General features: G+C 49.8%; 1 protein-coding gene across 1 annotated transcript in view; it reads left to right on the top strand.

Annotated features, from left to right (window-relative positions):
- The window catches only part of LOC310860048 (actin remodeling regulator NHS-like), a gene marked incomplete at both ends in the record, with an annotated part of 45,292 nt that extends 33,380 nt beyond the window's left edge, over positions 1 to 11,912 (top strand). Inside the window, 6 exons of the mRNA XM_083766809.1 lie at positions 3,177 to 3,314; positions 4,552 to 5,027; positions 5,109 to 8,262; positions 9,251 to 9,797; positions 9,959 to 10,171; positions 11,384 to 11,912. Of these exons, the coding sequence (XP_083622935.1) occupies positions 3,177 to 3,314; positions 4,552 to 5,027; positions 5,109 to 8,262; positions 9,251 to 9,797; positions 9,959 to 10,171; positions 11,384 to 11,912 (5,057 nt within the window). The remainder of the gene's footprint in view (positions 1 to 3,176; positions 3,315 to 4,551; positions 5,028 to 5,108; positions 8,263 to 9,250; positions 9,798 to 9,958; positions 10,172 to 11,383) is intronic.
- Between the last annotated feature and the right edge of the window lie 7,999 nt (positions 11,913 to 19,911).

Below are 19,911 nucleotides of genomic sequence, written 5' to 3'. Positions count from 1 at the left end.
GTTCCTTTCAGCTATAGGTTCAGAGAGGTTAGGGCACTGGTTCCTTTCAATAATACTAATAATAAAACTTTATTTGTATAGCACCTTTCATGACATGAAATGCAGCTCAAAGTGCTTTACAGAACAATGGAGAAAAAAAAAGAAAAGCAAGGCAACGACATTAAAAAACAAGCAGTAATGCAATACAGTGAGGACATGAATAACAAAAAATAAAAGATCAATTAAAAGCAATGTTGTAGAAGTGGGTCTTGAGCTGTGCTTTAATGTCTACAGAGGCTGCCTGTCGAAGGTACAGTGGGAGCTTGTTCCATGCTGTCGGCCCCTAGAAGCAAAAAGCTGCTTCCCCGTATTTTTTTGTTGCCATTTTTTTAGGCAACTAAAAAATTACATTTATATCTCTGGTACCCCCAATTTATATTGTAAAATCAATGTTAATTTTACTCTGAGAGTGTACAAATGGAACCAAATGCACCCGTTAGGTCCATTTGGTTCCATGTGTACACTCTCTGAGTTACAGACCCATAAGGGTCCATTTGGTTCCAAACTATCATTTAGTTGGGGTCCCCCAACTCCCTCAAGGACCCCTGGGGGTCCCCGGACCCCACTTTGAGGAACCACTGGGTTAGGGAACCTTCACCTATAGACTTAGATTTAGCACGGTTACTCCTATTACTGTTAAAGTGATGTTTATTTGTTAATATAAGTGTTAAATAGCTCTATATTCTGATCGTATTCACTAGCTTGCAAGAGCCTTTAATTAAAGGCGTTTTTTTAATCATTTATAATTGCTGTATTAGTTTTTACTTTCCCAGTAGAGAGAAACTGAACCAAACTATTTGGGCAGGATTGTTGCTATTCAGCCCTTAACTAATTTAATCCTCAGACCTCCGCTATGCTAACAGAAAGCTTTAACTAGTGTGATAAAAAGCAGGACATTCTGCGTGACATCGTCCTGGAGGAGAGTTCCCTCTGAATGTGCAAAGTCATGCTTTGAGCCCCAAATTAACTTCCCGACGGTTGGACACTTTCTCTCTCTGTGTGTGTGTGTGTGTGTGACTGTGTGTGTGTGTGTGTGTGTGTGTGTGTGTGTGTGTGGGTTGCAGAGGAGCCAAGGTGCTGCCACATGAATGCCAATTAGTCCCATCCGACCACCCTCCTCCACCCCCCCCCCCCCCAGCCCATACTTACTTAACCCATTCAGACCTAAGGACAGATTCTTCTAAAGAAAAAGTCTTCTAAATCTAAGACAGTTTTATACGTATATATGTTTTTATGTCAGTTGGTTCTCAGTCTTTCTCATGTCAAGGACCCCCAGAATTATCTGTATTTGGCTACGGACCCCGGTCTGAACATATGTTGTTCCAGGGACCCCCCCACCCGCACAGAAGCAAAGATTTGAGTTAAGAACGTTCGCTCTGAAAGAATAGTATATTCGGGTTAGATTCGCACCCACATTTTCACGGTTTTGTAAAAAAAAAAATAGCGGATCTACAAGCTCGTAGCGCGGCACTCGGTGTCGCGCTACGAGCTTGTCGATCCGCTATTTTACAACAGCTAAAGTAGAAAAAAGGGGGTTACCGTCCGGAAAGGCTTAACTCCCACACACTGAGTCAAAGGAGGTCCGTCCGTCCGTCCGTCCGTATGTCCACCCACGGGACGTCTGTGGTTTTGAGTCGGAGACGAGTTGAGGAACAATATTATTTGCTGGAGGAAATAAAGTGCAGTCATTTGTTTCCTCGGGGGGGGGGGGGGGGGGCCTCCCGGCCTCTCCGATCACAGGCTGGTCACGGCGGAGCGCTCGCTGAGAGGGGGATTTATATCCTAACGATACTCTGTCCCTCTGCGAGAGAGAGACACAGAGACAGAGAGACACAGAGACAGAGAGAGAGAGAGAGAGGCGAGGAAGGTAAGAGGACAGATGCAGTATAATTTGTCTCTTCCAGGCTGCTAGATTGGTATGCGGGATACAGCGCCGGTTAGGTTATATGGATATATTGGATATATTGGATATTTTGGATATTTTGGATATTTTGGATATATATTGGCTTGCTGAAGAAAATTTTTTATAAACGTGCTTTTTTACCAGGGTCAAATATCGCTCTCCTTTTCGTGATTTCCTTACTGTGTGTGTGTGTGTGTGTGTGCGTGTGCGTGTGCGTGTGTGCGTGTGTACGGCAGAAGATCCAAAGTGTTCTTTTAACTGGGGTGTAAAAGAAAGACCCAGTTTGATCTGTTTCCTGCTCTCTGTGTTGATTGAACCTTCAACTCATATCCGAGCTATAGGTCAAGGCTAGGCTTTTGCTTTGCCCTAATGTATTGTGGCAGTGACTCGTATGCCAGATATTTGTATAATGTATTATCCCACCCACCCATAGAGGGGGGTCCCCCCCCCCCCCCCCCCCCCCACCCCCCCCCCTACAGAGAGGGACTGGGTGGCAGTCGATCAGCCGGTTGGGTGGGGGGGGGAACCCCTTTTGGTGTTTGCGACCAGTTACAGATAATGTTGAGGGTTTCCTTGACATGAAGGTTGTTTGAGAACGACCGACATAGAAACATGAGGTTTTTTCAGAAAGCTCAGGTCAAAATGGGATAATGTTTAGCGGGGGGTTTCCCCCCCCCCCCCCCCTCCCCCCCACACAGAGGTTCCCCCCCCCCCCCCCCAGCAGCAAATTTCTATTTTAGTTTTAGTCATAGTCTCTTGAATAGTTTTCACTTAGTTTTAGTCACATTTTAGTCACCTGGAATGTTCTAGTGTTTAGTCTAGTTTGTTCTAGTGTTTAGTCTAGACTAAAATGTGTTTTGACAGGCCTTGATGTCGTTGTAATGACATATTTTACACTTTGGTTGCATGCTGAAAATAGCAGATCTATATCTGCTATTTTCAGCATGCAACCCAGCATAAAACTGGATCTCTTGTCCACTAGTCCCTTACTAACATTTTAGTCTAGTTTTTATTTGTCGACAAAATTGTCAGTATATTTAGTCTTAGTTTTAGTCATCGTAGCTTAGTTTTCATTTAGTTTCCATTTGTTTTTGTCAGTGAAAAAAGGTAGTCGACGAACATTTCTCGTCTCAGTTTAGTCTACGAAAACAACACTGCCCCCCCCAGTCAGTGGATCCTCTCGGTGGTCTCTTAAAACAAAGCGTCCTCAGATGTCCCCCTCCTCTCTCCTCAGGCCTGGGCTTCGACAGAGACGCCAGTGTCCGCTGCTCGCTGGTCCACTCCGCGTCCGTTCTGCAGAGGAGGAGGAAGCTGAGGCGCCGGAAGACCGTCCAGGGCGTCCCCCGACAGCTGCAGCGAGACGGCCGGTACGGTAGGAGACGGGAACCCGGCACGCACACACACACACAACACGCATGCACACACACACACACACGCATGCACACACGCAACGCACGCACGCAACGCACGCAATGCACGCAACGCACGCATGCACGCACGCACGCACGCAACGCACGCAATGCATGCAACGCACGCAATGCACGCACGCAATGCACGCAACGCACACATGCATGCACGCAACGCACGCACGTATGCACGCACGCAATTGCACGCACGCACGCACGCAACGCACACATGCACGCAACGCACACATGCACGCACGCACCGCACGCAACGCACGCAATGCATGCAACGCACACAATGCACACACGCAATGCACGCACGCAATGCACGCACGCACGCAATGCATGCACACATGCAACGCACGCACGTACGCACGCAATTCACGCAATGCACGCAACGCACGCAACGTAACTGATAGTCTGACAGACAGACAGTCACACTGGAATGTGTGCTATTGTTGTCTGGCTCTTTGGGAATGTTTGTGGAATTTTTACTGTACACGTGTGTGTGTGTGTGTGTGTGTCATGTTATTTAGACTTTCACAAGCAATGTGACATAAGTATGTATGTATCACATTCTGTCATATATGTATAGATATACAGGTATGATATGATATATGATATTCTAGATAATCAACTAAAATAAAACAAAACATAAAATGCTGCTTTTGACTGATTTCTTTGGGTCAAAGCGATTCCTCAATAATCAGATGACATTCTAACTGTATTATTATTATTATTAATCAGATGACATTCTAACTGTAAATGAGTCTCTCAAAGGTGTACAGTGTGTGATGATGTTTCTTTCTTCAAAGCTAAAAGACGATAGTATCCTCTTGGCGTGAGATAGAGAGAGTGTCTCTCCACACACACATCTCTACGATAGATAGAGATAGAGAGAGTGTCTCTCCACACACATCTCTACCATAGATAGAGATAGAGAGAGTGTCTCTCCACACACATCTCTACGATAGAGATAGAGATAGAGAGAGTGTCTCTCCACACACATCTCTACGATAGATAGAGATAGAGAGAGTGTCTCTCCACACACATCTCTACGATAGATAGAGATAGAGAGAGAGTGTCTCTCCACACATCTCCAGATCCACAGCATTCATTTCTCTCTCAGATTCCACCAGTTTTCAGCCTCAATGTATTTTTGTCCTCTCTCCCCCCCCTCGGTTCCGTCCGTCCCTCCAGACTCAGACGACTCTCCGGGCTCCAGAGAGAGGACGTCGGTGCTGGTCCACCATCACCACGCCAGCCTGGACACCACGGGGACCAGCCAGGACCACCTGGAGCTCACCTCGGGCTCCGGGAGCAGCCGCCTGGGCAGCACCAAGGACTCCGGCTGCCAGACCGAGGAGTTCCTCCTGGTGTCCGGGGGAGGGTCCCACACGGCCCCCTCTCGGAGGAGGATCCGAGCCCAGAGAGGAGGAGGGGGAGGAGGGGCCTCGCTGTCCCTGCCCCCCCTGTCCCTGTCCTATTCCGCAGGGAACGTCTCCTCCCTCCTCGCGCCTCACGGAGGAGGAGGAGGAGACGAGATGCTGAGCGGCGCGCGCCTCCGCTCGCGGAGCCTGCCCCGCGAGGGCAGCGGTGGTAGCGGGCGCCTGGCGGCGACCGGCGAGACCCGCCGGCCGCCGCCGCGCCACAGCGACGAGGACGACGACGAAGACGAGGACGAGGAGGAGGAGGAGGAGGAGGAGCTGTCCCGCTTCGACGCGGAGGAGGAGGAGGACTTCCTGTGTCTCGTCCCCGCCCAGCTGAAGGACGACGAGGAGGAGGAGGAGGAGAGGCGGGCGCCGGCCGGGCGCTCGCTGCAGTACCACCGCCACTGCCACCAGGAGGGCGCCATGGAGCACGGCGGCTGGATGGAGAGCAGGGGGGGGGGCCGGCGGCGCGGGACCGCGGCCATGGCGATGCTGGGCGGCGGGGGCGGGGCCGACATGATGGGCAGCTGCGAGATGTCGTCCAGCTCCGACACCTTCAGCAGCCCGGTGCACGGGGGGGGGCCTCCGGGGGGAGGAGGGGGGGGAGGGAGCGGGGGGGTCCTGCCGGGCGGCGGGGGCGGGGGGGACCACCACCTCCACCACAAGGACGACCACCAGTCGTCGAGCGGGAACTGGAGCGGCAGCAGCTCCACGTGTCCCTCGCACAGCTCCGACACGGCGCCGCCGCTCACAGGCTCCTCCCACTGCGGCGGCTCGGAGCTGTCGCTGAACGCGGCCGGCGGCGGCGGCCGCGGCGACATCACGGACGCGGCGGCGGCGGCCATGTTGGAGCCCTACGGCGGCGGCATGAGGACGCAGCGCGCCGGCTCCTACTCCTCGGCCGCCATGGACCTCCTGGAGGACGCCGGCGTGGGCACGGCCAGCGACGGCGAGTGGAGCTACCCGCTGCACCCCGACGACGACCAGGCCCCGCCCCCAACCCGCCGCCACCACCACCACCACCCCCAGGAGGACTTCAGCCCCGAGCCGCCCGCCGGCAGCCCCCGGGGGGAGGGGGGGGAGTGCGGCAGCCTGGGCTGCCCCAGCTTCGCCAGCATGGCCACCTACGAGAGCAGCTACTCCGACACCGCCAGCGTCAGCAACAAGCCGCCGTCGGACACCGTGTCGCACTACTCGGTGGACACCGAGGGGTACTACACCTCCATGCACTTTGACTGCGGCCTCAAGGAGAGCCGGAGCTTCACGTACGGCGGCCACTACGCCGCGGGCAGCAGCCACCACCACCACCACCCCGGCCTCCACCCCGATCACCACCACCACCCCAGCCTCCACCCCGACCTGCTGCTGGGAGGCGGGATGGACAGCCTGAGCCGCCGCTGCCTCTCCCTCAGGAAGCCCCGGGCCAAGCCCTCTCCGCCTCAGAGGAGCTCGTCCCTGAGGAAGATCTGCAGCGAGGGGAACCTCCTCCTGGACGACTACCCCGAGGAGGAGCAGCAGAGAGAGCCCAAGATGTGCTGCGGCCAGCAGCCGGCCTCCCACCTGTCCTCCAACGCCATCCTGGAGAGGAAGCTGCAGCTCAACCTGCTCTCCTCGTCCCCGGGGGGCCGGCGCGGCCTGGCGGTGCCCCCCCAGGAGGAGAGCCTGTTCCTGGGCCGGAGGTCGGGCGAGGCGTGGGCCGAGCTGCCCGACAGCAGCAGCGGCGCGCTGGGCCTGCTGGGCTCGGCGGACGCGCACTCCTTCAAGGACGAGGGCGCCGTGCAGTCGGACTACGCCGACCTGTGGCTCCTCAACGACCTGAAGGCCGGCGCCGGTGGCGCCAGCGACCCGTACCGCTCGCTGTCCAACTCCTCCACCGCCACGGGAACCACCGTGGTGGAGTGTGGAGGAGGAGGAGGAGGAGGAGGCGGCGTGCGCTCCTCCCAGGAGGGTGGCGGCGGCTGCTGCTGTTCCGAGGAGTCGCAGCAGACCTCCCGGGCCACCACGCCCTCCTCGCTGCCCCCCCCCTCCTCCTCCTCCTCCAACGCGGCGTGCGGGGAGGTGGGCGTGGGCGGCGGCGACGGTAGCGGCGGCGGCTTCAAGCTGCCGTCGTCCCCCGAAAAGCTGGCGGGCCTGGCGTCCCCGTCCAGCGGCTACTCCAGCCAATCGGAGACGCCCACCTCGTGCTTCCCGAGCTCCGCCTTCTTCCCCGTCAGCCCGCTGTCGCCCCCGCCCCCGCCGGGCGGCAAGAGGAAGCCCAAGGTCCCGGAGAGGAAGTCGTCACTCTCCGTCATGTCCTCCACCTCCTCCAAGGGAGAGCCGGAGCTGCCCGTCGTAGCTGCCGCGCACCTGGACCTGATGAGGGGGCTTCACGACGCCGCGGGCGCTCACAGGAACCCCCCGCTGCACCCGAGCAAACCCAAGGCCGCGGCGGCCGCCACTGCCACGAAGCGGCCGATGACCCCGCCTTCCTCCCAGCTGCCCGCCGGCGTCCGCTTCATGGCCATCACCCCCACGGTGCTGCACGCCGTCCAGCTGCGCTCCGTCAGCAGGGAGCCTGAGCGCAGTCGTGCTGACAAGCTGGGCGCAGACGCGGTGATCCCCCCGGCCGCCCAGCAGACGCTGCTCTGCAGTCGCGCCGACAAGCTGGGCGCAGGCGCAGACGCGGTGCCCCCCCCGGCCGCCCCGAGGAAGCCGCTGCTCTCCGCCAGCAGGTCGCTGGTGGACTTCAAGGCTTCCCCGCGGCTCTGCGGCCGCTCGTATCCTCACAGCGCCTCGTCCGAGTCGCTCTTCCTGGCGGAGGAGGAGGAGGGGGGCGCGCCGTGGCCCGCGCCGTGCGGCGTGGCCGGCGAGGCGGAGCCGCCGAGGAGCGGCAAACGGGACGGACGACAGGCTCCTCCTCCTCCGGACGCTCCGGAGAGCTCCGCGGAGGAATTCAGACCGCCGTCGGATAAGAGATCGGGACAGGATCTCTTCTGCCTCGACGCCGAGACGACGGCCTCCTCCGCTGCCTCCGCCCGGGAAGGAGGAGAGGTGTCCTTGGAAGACTCCTTGGAAGACTTCTTGGAAGACTTTTTGGAAGACTTCTTGGAAGACTCCTCGGAGGCGCCCCCACCCCCCGAGGCGTCGTTGGACGAGGAGGCCTCGCGGTCTGCGAGCGACGCGGGCTCTGCTCCTCTCCCCGTTGAGGAGGACGACGACGACGCGGCCAGGAGACGTGACGAAGAAGAGCCCGCCTCCGGTTATCAGTCGGACGCGTCGCCGGCAGTCAGTGATGTCGCCGACAGAGACATGGGATACGAGTCGTCGGGGGTGTCGGCCTGCAGCGGCTCACAGGACAGCAAGGACGGATCCACAGCGGACAGAGAGGACAGCAAGGACGGATCCACAGCGGACAGAGAGGACAGATCCACAGAGGACAGAGAGGACAGATCCACAGAGGACAGAGAGGACAGATCCACAGCGGACAGAGAGGACAGATCCACAGCAGGTAACGTAACTAACACATACGCATCAGTCATTCATTCCTGACATATTTGCATGTACAGCATCTGGGATTTGGGATATATATACTACTCTACAAGCTCATAGCGCGGCACCGAGTGCATTCCAGGAGTCCCTGGAACAACATGTTTTTCAGATGGGGGTTCACGGCCAACATTGACATGACAATGTCACATAGAAACATAGGGTCTTTCAGAAAACTGTCAGGATTCAGAAGACATTTTGTAGAATCGTCCTCAGGTCTTAAATGGGTTTCAAGGCCAGGCAGGTTTATTCATGTGCATTTATATATATATAGCACATTTCAACCAGGCAAGTTGCTTTACACAAAACAAAGTGCAAAATAAAATAAATGTGTTTTTTTTTTGTAATATGTTTCATTTGTTTTTCTTTGTTTGCGAGAGAGCTGGTAAAAAAGCAGTATCGTAACAATCATATTGTATGGTAAAAGAAACTCATCATGAAAGGACGTTCAAATAAAATGTAATAGAAAAAGTATAGAAGATATAAAAATAGATGTAAACTAAGGAACTGCAGTGTTCTGGGAGTTAGATTACCTGAGATTAAACCATTCAATGCGTTATAAACTAATAGCATTTTGAAATCATTACCCTTCTGACATCTGTCTTTTTGTTTTTTGTTTTAAAATTTAAAAAGAAATGTGGTCATGGGATGGGAGCTGATAAGGTTTGAACGATCAGGCCACTACCGTTTGGTGGCTACACTGTTTGTGGGTCAACAGACCAACGTTTTTAAATAAAGAAAACATGTCAAAAGATGTTATACATGCACAAACAAAGAAACAAATTTAAGAAATGTTGTTGTTCGGCTATTTTCACTATTTTGGGTCCCCGGGCAAACGTTGAATCTCTCTTTAGGGTCTTGACCTGTCCTGTGAGAAGTTTTGGGAAGCACTGACTGTACTACAGTATGTTGTTAAATATCATTATTATAAACTTCATTCATTTTAACAGAATCTACAGCAGAGGACACCGCCATGTCCGTTCCGAGTGAGGACAGCCCAGTAGAAGACACCGCCATGTCCGTTCCGAGTGAGGACAGCCCAGTAGACGACACCGCCATGTCCCCTCCGAGTAAGGACACCCCAGTAGACGACACCGCCATGTCCCCTCCGAGTAAGGACAGCCCAGTAGACGACACCGCCATGTCCCCTCCGAGTGACGACACCCCAGTAGACGACACCGCCATGTCCCCTCCGAGTGACGACACCCCAGTAGACGACACCGCCATGTCCCCTCCGAGTAAGGACAGCCCAGTAGACGACACCGCCATGTCCCCTCCGAGTAAGGACACCCCAGTAGACGACACCGCCATGTCCCCTCCGAGTAAGGACAGCCCAGCAGAGGACACCGCCATGTCCCCTCCGAGTGACGACACCCCAGTAGACGACACCGCCATGTCCCCTCCGAGTGAGGACAGCCCAGCTGAGGACAACGACAGTGTCTTTCTGTCCCCCACCAAAACACGCACCACCGAGGACCTGTTCGCCATGATTCACAGGTAGCAGGACTGCACTAGGGCTTTCACTTCTAGCAATGTTTACTAGTTAACTAGTTTTTTAACTAGTTTAGAGTTATTTAACATTTTTGATGACGTCTCACTGTTACGTAGATGTGCGTGCGCAGACACACAACATTCCCGTGTGTTTCCCCCCCGCTCAGGTCCAAGAGGAAGTTGTTGGGCAGGAAGGACTCCAGTGGCGAGATGAGCGCCAAGACCCGCCTCGGAGGCAGCAGCGCGGCGCCAGGGGGCGGGGCTCCCGCCACGCCGCCAGGGGGCGTCGCCACCGTGACCACTCCCCCCTCCTCCCCGGCCCCGCCTCCCTCGCCCATGACGCCCACCGGCCAGCAGAAGGCCGCCGGCAACATCTACAGGTAATGGGCCGCCGTCGACCATTACAACATTTAAAGATGGAGTGCCACAATCTCTTTGTGTTTTTCCAGTTTTTCATGTGTCTATATCCCCTTGGAACTCCATCTGGGAAAACGAATAGGACGATTGTCCAAAAGCAAACCATCATTGTTGAACACTGGGGAAAACGAATTCCATTTCAAATCAATCTTGCGCAATTATTCAGCCGCTCTCCACACTGTCACTAACTGAGAAATGATTGGCCCAAAGCGAACTTTGCATTGATTATTCGTTATGTTTGAATAGATCAGATCTCTCAATTCAACAGGATGAACCAAACTCTCCTCAAGCTCTCGCCAACGAACCTTTATAGTTGAGTCGAAATATCTTAAAAGGGGGCGAAGAGTGAAAGCCCAATAATATAATTTGAAGTTAGGCAACGAGAGACCGCCATCAGCTCTGGCCCGCTGTAACAAGGAAAGTTTGAGACGTGGGCGTTTCCTATTCCACACAAATTTAGATATAGCAGAATGAAACTTAGTCCAATACTGTGCTGGCGGTGGCAGTGGGAGCATAGAACTCACAAAATTAACCCTAGGGAGGACATTCATCTTTATGATTGATACTCGAGCTCGAAGAGAGTTGGGCAATGACTACTGTACACTTTTTTGAAAAAACTTCTTCCTCCTTATAACAATAAGACCTGATGATTATGTATTAGGGTGGATAACAATCACGGCACTCCATCTTTAAGATTAATAATGTCACACAAATCATATTGACTGAGGCCGATTCTAAAAAATAAAATAAAAACAGAAAAACCCACGTATCTATGTCAGTGAAGCTCAACCTCAGTCCTAATTGTATATATATATATAACAAATAGACTGTGTAATTATGGCAACAGGCCTACTATCCGGCGGCTGTGGCTCAGGAGGTAGAGCAGGTCGTCCAATGATCCCTGGGTCGGCGGTTCGAATCCCGGCTCCTCCTCCTCCTGTCTACATCTCGAAGTGTCCTTGGGCAAGAGACACTTAACCCTATGTTGCCTCCAGTGAGTCGGTCGGTGTGAGCTCGCCACCGTCGGTGTGTGAATGTGGGAAGTGAGGACGCTGGCGTCGACCGCTTCACCTCCCAATGTATGTATGAATGAATGAATGAATGAATGAATGAACGCACTTTGAGCACTTGGAAAAAAGCGCTATATGAAAATGCAATTCATTATCCTCCAACAGGAGCGTGAAGAAGTCCAGCACCTCCAACGAGGAGTTCAAGCTGCTGCTGCTGAGGAAGGGCAGCCGCTCGGAGCACAGCTACCGCATGTCCGCCGCCGAGATCCTCAAGAGCCCCGTGGCGCCCAACAAGTCGCCCCTCCTCCTCGCCACCGGAGGAGACTGGCTGGCCACGGACTTCGGCGGCCAGTCGGGGGAGGGGGGGGAGTCGCCCAGCCCGCCCTCCTCCTCCTCCTCCTCGCCCCTGCCCCCCATGATGCCCGACCTGGTCCCCAACAACCACTACTACTACTACCCCAAAGAGAGCTTCTCCTCCTCCTCCTCCCCCAAAGCCTTCCACGGCGCCGCTCCTCCTCCTTCCTCCTCTCCCTCGTCCCGACAGGGCCGCCCGCGGATCCCGCCGCCGGCCAGCAGCAGCCGCTACGGCGCGCGCGGCCGCCTCTACGCGGCGCCCATGCAGGCCATCTCGGAGGGCGAGGCCGAGAACTCGGACGGGAGCCCCGCCCACGACGAGCGGCCGTCGCTCGCGTAGGACGACTCGGGGACGGACGATCCCTGCTGCGCCCGCCCGCCCGCCCGCCCGCCAGGCGTTACTCTTTCAAAAAGAGGTGTGATCTCAGTGTTTTGATAATAGAAAAGCAGCGAATGCTCAAACTATAGCGCTCATGGAACGCAGTACGTTGACTCGCGTGTCGCCAGAAGGAGAACGTGACTCTTGACCTGTACAGTACCATGTACAGTACCCGAGCCCTGAGGTTCCTTGACGGGGTTTTTAACGACTATTATCGTCGCTGTCGGGCGGAAACCTTGTATCTCCAATATTTGAAGTTTTTATGTTTTGTTTGTTTTGTAAATTAATGCCCTGGGCCTATTTCATCGCATACAAGTAGCAAGAAATATCTCACCTAAAAGCTGGCCATCAGGTTCTTTTAAAAGAATAACATGAAAGTGAAGGTTTCTACCCGGCGACAGCCGTATGCGTAATGACTTTCGGGTGAAACGAACGCGTAGATACACACAAAGCGAGAGCCGCCGCATGTCGCTTCACCTATTGCAGTAAAACACACGTACACAGCGACAGAGAGAGAGAGAGTGCATTTATTTTTCCGGCATCGACATCACCCGCGGCAGGCGGTAGTGTTTCTCGGTGGCATCAGTCCGACACTCTCCCGCCAAACCCTGACGCTAACCCTAACCGCAAGCACGACGGATGTCGGACCCCCCCCCCCCCCCCCCCCCACACACACACACACAATTTCCCCGGCAGCTGCAGTCCTTCCTCCCAGCAGCGTCGCGGCTGATGCTGTTGCCGGAGAAAAAGCTCGCTCCTTCACAACGCATTAGGCTCTGTCTAAAAGGAGACAACTTGAATATCACATCTATCTACTTTTCCACTGGTTTGTTTACCGAGACGTCTAAACTGAGACGTCAGCCTCCTTGGGCGTCTAAACTGCACTGTGTTCAAGACGCGCGGCGGCGGCGGCGCAGGGCAGAGGGTGCAGTTCGGAAGGGGTTTGATAAGAAGGGAACGGTATAATGGACAGTTTGTTCTTGGGTTGAGCGATGGGTTACTAGTAATCCAACGAAACCGCCCGTCTTTTGCACTTCACTTCTTCTAATCTGGAGAATATAGGCTGATGTGATAATCAGTGGCGTGGGTCATACGACTTAATAACGTGAAGTTACCCAAAGGTCCACATCTTACTTAGCTGAGGTTAAGTAGTACCATAGTTTACCATTCTATCTGCCACGTATCCCTGGGTTACTAATGAATTGTATTTTTGTTATCCAGGGATGAGCATATTTACTATACAACTCGTACATTATGTCTTGAAAAACATGCGCGTTAAAATTGCCAAGGTGTTCCGCTGTTAAATCTTTCTACTTAATTGACGATTAACTGCCACAAATTCATATTTTTTGATTGAATACCTTTTATTTTGGGGGGGGGGGGGGGGCGAGTATAAACGTATATTTACATTACTGCATGTATTCTGTGAATACCTGTGCGATTAGAAACACGATTTGTACTTTTGTTTTCTTTTTCGTTTTGCTGTGCTGAGTAGCTTGAGAACTCCGTAGCGATTTGATAATCCAGTAAAGCCAGTTTTTATTTTGATACTCCAGAACAGATTGTCAGGACTAACACTGTGAAAAGACACTATAATACATACAGGATTAAAACTGTGAAGCTACGATACATCCATTCCTATTGCTGGATAGAGACACGTGCAGCGTTTGATGTGATGTGATGGCGTGTTCAAGACTTTGTAAGTCCCTCTGTAAGCACACAGGATATGATGTAACCGCAAAAAACAAAACAAAACAACAAGGCCGAGAGATCAGAACAACTTCAATTCACTTGCACATTTACTAAACGTAGCCCTATTTTATACACATTTTATAAAAATTAGAAATAGTGAAAATCTATATTTTCTACAAGCCAATCTACAAGTTCATGAGCTTCATGTGTATCTGTTAATTTTTTAAACATTCGGAACATTTGGATTTAAATATAGGCTATATATATATATTTTTTTTAATTGGTTTTGTGAGGACAATTTGTCATTTTAAAAATGTTAGAAAATCTTCGGCTATAATGACCTACCCGCCGTTAAGACGATACATTAACTGAAATACACATTTTAAAAAAGAAATTAAGAGCAGAGATTAAAAAGTTGACAATCAAGAGACTAGACAACGAAGTGAGAATAAGGCGCTGAAACGAGAAACGTTTTATTTTATTTTTTAAAGAGATTAAAAGTGTTAAAAAGCAAGGACATTACAGACTAAAAGGAGGGGAGAGAGACGGAGGCGAACAGAGGTGGCTAAAGAATGGCGGTGGTTTAACCACAGCGTTCTATAATAGATGATAACAGCATGGGGAGGTTTTCGTAGCGGTGTTGAATGTGATGTGTTCCAGTATCGTCGTTAAAAGCATCAGAACAGAGGAAAGTGCAGGAGAGGATCGGGTTAGAGGCCTTTATTATTTTCTTGATGAAGCGATTTGGGATTTTGAAACAAAATGTGTGTCGCGGCTTCTATCGGCTGTGCGGCGGTGGTGGTGGTGGTGGTGGTGGTGTCGCACGGCGGAAATAGACGGTGAACTAGCTTGGCGCATTGCGTCGCGGCGCGTTGTAGGTTTGTTATTGTTCTAGCGTTGCGACCCACCGATCCCCCCCGAAGGCTTTACGAGTACGTCCCAAAGCGCCTTGGAGAACACGATGAAAGTGGAGGTGTGTGTGTTGGCACACTGTCGGTCGGTGGTGAAAACGTTGGACGTTTTTCACTCGTGGCAAAATGACATTTTGTTGTTTGCTGTTTATACCAAATGCCCCCCTTTTTCTGCCCCCCACCCCCCCCCCCCCCCGACACTTAACCCATTCTGACCGGGCACCCATTTTGGTGTCAGCATCATGTTATGCTTTAGCTATTTAAAAATAGCAGATCTACAAGCTCATATCGCGCCACCGAGTGGCGCGATACGAGCTTGTAGGTCTGCTATTTTTTTTTTTTATCGAAGAGCGACTGACATTTTTAGAATCTGATCTCAGGTCAGAATGGGTTCATCAGACCACTGTGTGTCCGGCGGAAACCTCGTATGAATCTGATCTCAGGTCAGAATGGGTTAACCTGGTCAGTGTTGCATGTGTAGCAAAACACCCTCAGCGGTTGTTTTGCGGTCAGACGACACATGAAACGGCCGTAGTAGAAAACTGTGCATCGTCGTTTCATCGTTGATTTGACTCGCATCTCTCGCTAAACCCCCCACAGAATATTACATGAGGTCACTCGATGAGAGAGACTATACAACATGAAATAACGCCATTTTCTAAACGGCACATTCTATTCAGTGACTTATTTTGTATATATATATATATATATATAAAGATGATCTAATCTAATGAGGCGAAATGTTAGTATGTTTATTTAAGACACTGGGCTCTGTTGAGGACCGAGTGAGAGCTAACCACTCATTTACCGTTCATCCAACGATGAAAAGCAATCGCAATAAGCTAACGGAATAAGCAAATGGAACCAAATGGACCTCATATACAGACCCCGTTAGGGCCCGTTTGGTTCCATTTTGTAGTGACTTGAGTAATTTGCAGACCATTTTGGTCTCCTATATTCAATCGTTTAGCTGGGGGGGGGGGACCCCTTGGAACCCCTCCTCGAGGACCTGTGTTGGGGGTCCCCGGACCTCAGGTTGAGAACCACTAGAGGCCATGACTCTAGTCTCTACCAGAGCGATGGTACTCCACCATTATGCAACCTTCACGTGTGTGTGTCTATGGAGCCGTGATGTCATATTGGCCCACAGGAATCTATCCAATGGCGCTTCAATGTGCAGCTCTCTGTTTACTTATGCTAGGTAGGGACAGCGTACATGTGTTTTCTTATGCTAGGTAGGGACAGCGTGCATGTGTTTTCTGCTAGGTAGGGACAGCGTACATGTGTTTTCTGCTAGGTAGGGACAGCGTACATGTGTTTTCTGCTAGGTAGGGACAGCGTACATGTGTTTTCTGCTAGGTAGGGACAGCGTACATGTGTTTTCTGCTAGGTAGGGACAGCGTGCCTGTGTTTTCTGCTAGGTAGGGACAGCGTACATGTGTTTTCTGCTAGGTAGGGACAGCGTGCATGTGTTTTCTGCTAGGTAGGGACAGCGTACATGTGTTTTCTGCTAGGTAGGGACAGCGTGCATGTGTTTTCTGCTAGGTAGGGACAGCGTACATGTGTTTTCTGCTAGGTAGGGACAGCGTACATGTGTTTTCTGCTAGGTAGGGACAGCGTACATGTGTTTTCTTATGCTAGGTAGGGACAGCGTGCATGTGTTTTCTGCTAGGTAGGGACAGCGTACATGTGTTTTCTGCTAGGTAGGGACAGCGTACATGTGTTTTCTGCTAGGTAGGGACAGCGTACATGTGTTTTCTTATGCTAGGTAGGGACAGCGTGCATGTGTTTTCTGCTAGGTAGGGACAGCGTACATGTGTTTTCTGCTAGGTAGGGACAGCGTACATGTGTTTTCTGCTAGGTAGGGACAGCGTACATGTGTTTTCTGCTAGGTAGGGACAGCGTACATGTGTTTTCTGCTAGGTAGGGACGCTGGACATGTCTACACCGTACATGTCCACTTTAAAGATGTCTGGCCTTAAGAGAAATATACAAACACAACAGGCATCTCGCTGAACTTGAGACCACTCCAAGAAGCTGTTCTTTTTTAATAATACACACACGCGCGCACACACACACACACACACACACACGGTATATAATAAATATAAGCTTCAAAATTAATAACATGAGGACTGTTTAACATTACAACAGGGTACACGACATTGGGTTATGCCTGTGAACCATCATTCCAACGATAATAGATATATATATATATATATACATATATATATATATATATAGAGAGAGAGATATATAATGGAGACTTTTGCACTGATCAAAGTGATGTATCATAGTGAAGATTTTCATTTTGTCTCTTGCTGTAAATCGAGGCTATTTATACATTAGAGCGTTTTTTGTTTTGTTTTTTTGTTTTGTTTTTTCCTCCTCGCGATGGTTAGGCTTTTCTCAACGGCGGCTCACCAATTTAACCATTAATGTACAGTAACTCCGACAGCGTGACACGTGTAACCAAATGGACGCCGACGCTGGGGTCCATTTGGTTTCCGTTGTGTATGCCGTGCACTGTCGAGAGCTGTTATATACGGTTAGTTCCGGTTTTAGGGGGTGGAGTGAGAGGTATAGTCGGTCTCGGCCAAAGGGTTTAGTTTTTAAAGGTGTTCGTGTGTTTCGTGACATTTGAGCTGTTCTTATTGGTTACTTGATTGAAATGATTTTGTTTTTTTTCCTTGTTCTGTCGCGTGACAACGTCAGCCAATAGAAACAGGAGGATGACAGACAGCGTGTGTAACTTATATGGTACATTTCATTCACATCTCACGTGAAAGCATCTGGGAGTTTGGATTTTTTTTTTCTTTTTCTTCTTCCTTTTGTACAAATTTGTAAATATAACTTTTAAAATCGTTGTCTCTTTTGTATAAGAAATTTAAATAAAATGATAGAAAAAAAAGAACAATGTTTTTCAAAAGTTTACATTAATTTCAGACCTTTGTATATTTTTGAGCTGTGCTGCAACACTTTTCTTCTTGTATTTATTTTTAGTAAGAATTCTGTGGAAATCCCATAGTTGAAGGGGGTGTAAAAAAATCCCATAGTTTAAGGGGGTGTAAAATGATGATTTTGTTAAGATAAGGATTAAATTGTTCTAAATTATGTTTATTAAACTAACAAACACTCTTTTATTAAAGAGTTGGAGAGATGGAGATAATCCTATTACCGAACAAACTCTATATTCCAGCTAAATGGATAGTTATAGGAACCAAATGGACCCTTACGGGTCTGTAACTCTGAGAGTGTACAAATGGAACCAAATGGACCCTTATGGGTCTGTAACTCTGAGAGGGTACAAATGGAACTCTCACAGTTACACTATCAGTGATTTTACAATATGAATTGGGGTCCCAGAGATAGAAATGCCATTCACCCATTCTGACCTGAGATCAGATCTAAAAAAGTGTCTTCCACATCCTGACAGTTTTCTGAAAGAAGCTGTGTTTCTATGTCAGTCGTTCTTCGATTTTTCAAAAATAGCAGACCTACAAGCTCGTAGCGCGCCACTCGGTGGCGCGCTATGAGCTTGTAGGTCTGCTATTTTTAAATAGCTAAAGCATAACATAATGCTGACACCAAAAGGGGTTCTCGCCCCAAAATGGGTTAAATGGGGGTCCGTATGTCAAACTGGGGGGTCCTTGGAATTTAATGGTTGAGAGTCACTGCTAGAGCCTCTCTTATGGGGCTCCGCGGGGGCCAATTAGTGTCGATTTGGGGGTCCTTGGCATGAATATGTTTGGGAACCACATATAGCATTGATCACTCAGAATATAGAGCTATTTAACTCTTATACTTAAAAAGACAAATCTATTACTCCCCCTTTGAATCTAATCAAAGCCAACTGAATCTATTACCCCCCCTTTGAATCTTATCAAAGCCAACTGCCAGCACAACTGGCTGCATAGAAAAATAATGTGTATAGAAATGAATGAATGAATGAATGAATAAATAAATGTGACTGCTTTAAAAATGAAATTTTCTTTGTGTCGTCCCTGTGCAATATATGTCCCAGTGTTGTTTTTGGTTTTTAATTTTAGTTTTAGTCATAATCTCTTGAATAGTTTTCATTTAATTTTAGTCACCTGGAATGTCTTAGTGTTAGTCTAGTTTTAGTCGATTAAATCTACAGTTGATTTAGTTGACTAAATTGTATTGTATAGAGTATGTATACAATGTATGCAACCTCAGTACAGTTGTATAACATTGTATAGAGCCATTATGATGGTGCTATATTAATGGTTCCTACACACCGGCCCCTAATGACACAATTACAAATAAAACATAAGGAGCCAATATCAAATTCACATTTCTACATTGTTCCATTTTCTCTTTTATCTACATCATGACAAGACAAACTTTATAGCCCATTGTCTCAACCCATCCTTTATATCTAAACCCTTTTGGTGTTTTAAACATTTTTAGCTATTGAAAAATAGCAGATCTACAAGCTCATAGCGTGCCACCGAGTGGCGCGCTATGAGCTTGTAGATCTGCTATTTTTGAAAAATCGTTAAAATTTCGACGTCAGGCCTAAATGGGTTAATCACTGTCATTGCTAATATAGCGTAGATCAGCTATTTTCAGCATGCAACCAAGTGTAAAATGACTTATACTGGATCTCTTGTCCACTAGTCCCTTCCTAACATATTAGTCTAGTTTTTATTTGTCGACGAAATTGTCAGTATATTTAGTCTTAGTTTTAGTCATCACAGCTTAGTTTTAATTTAGTTTCCATTCGTTTTTGTCAGTGAAAAAAGGTAGTCGACGAACATTTTTCGTCTTAGTTTTAGTCGACGAAAACGACACTGCTTCAAGCTGGGAACGCCTGTGTCATTTTAGTATTTGTGTTTACTAATAAATGGCAGAATAGAAACCTCAGAGAAGAAAAAAAGAAACAAAAAGTAGCAGATCCTATATCTTCTTTTTTTCTTTTTTTTTAATATATTTTATCCCACGATTTTGTAACCCATTTTTCACCCCTGTGTCAATCATCTAATGTGATCCTGGGCTCTACACACCCTCCACCAACCTAGTCCCCATATATGGGGGACAAGTTGTCCAAGTTGCTCCTTTACACCTGACAGGGGGGAGTTTCCCTGGTTGGACGTATAGCGTGTGGAAGGAACACGTTATTCCAACCAGTTCCGCAGATCATATATCTATGGTGTAGCAGCCCATGGCTTTTTGCTTCTTCTCTATCTGCTCCATCTGCTCCACCTGCTGATGCATCTCCTTCATCTCCTTCTGCAACTCCTTCATCTCCTTCTGCAACTCCTACATCTCCTTCTGCCACTCCTTCATCTCCTTCTGCAACTCCTTCATCTCCTTCTGCCACTCCATCTCCT

This window comes from Protomyctophum parallelum (genome assembly GCF_964188405.1).
Source record: "Protomyctophum parallelum genome assembly, chromosome: 6".
NCBI lineage: Eukaryota > Metazoa > Chordata > Actinopteri > Myctophiformes > Myctophidae > Protomyctophum > Protomyctophum parallelum.
Note: the sequence above shows the minus strand (reverse complement) of the source record. Positions and strands in the feature narration are given on the sequence as shown.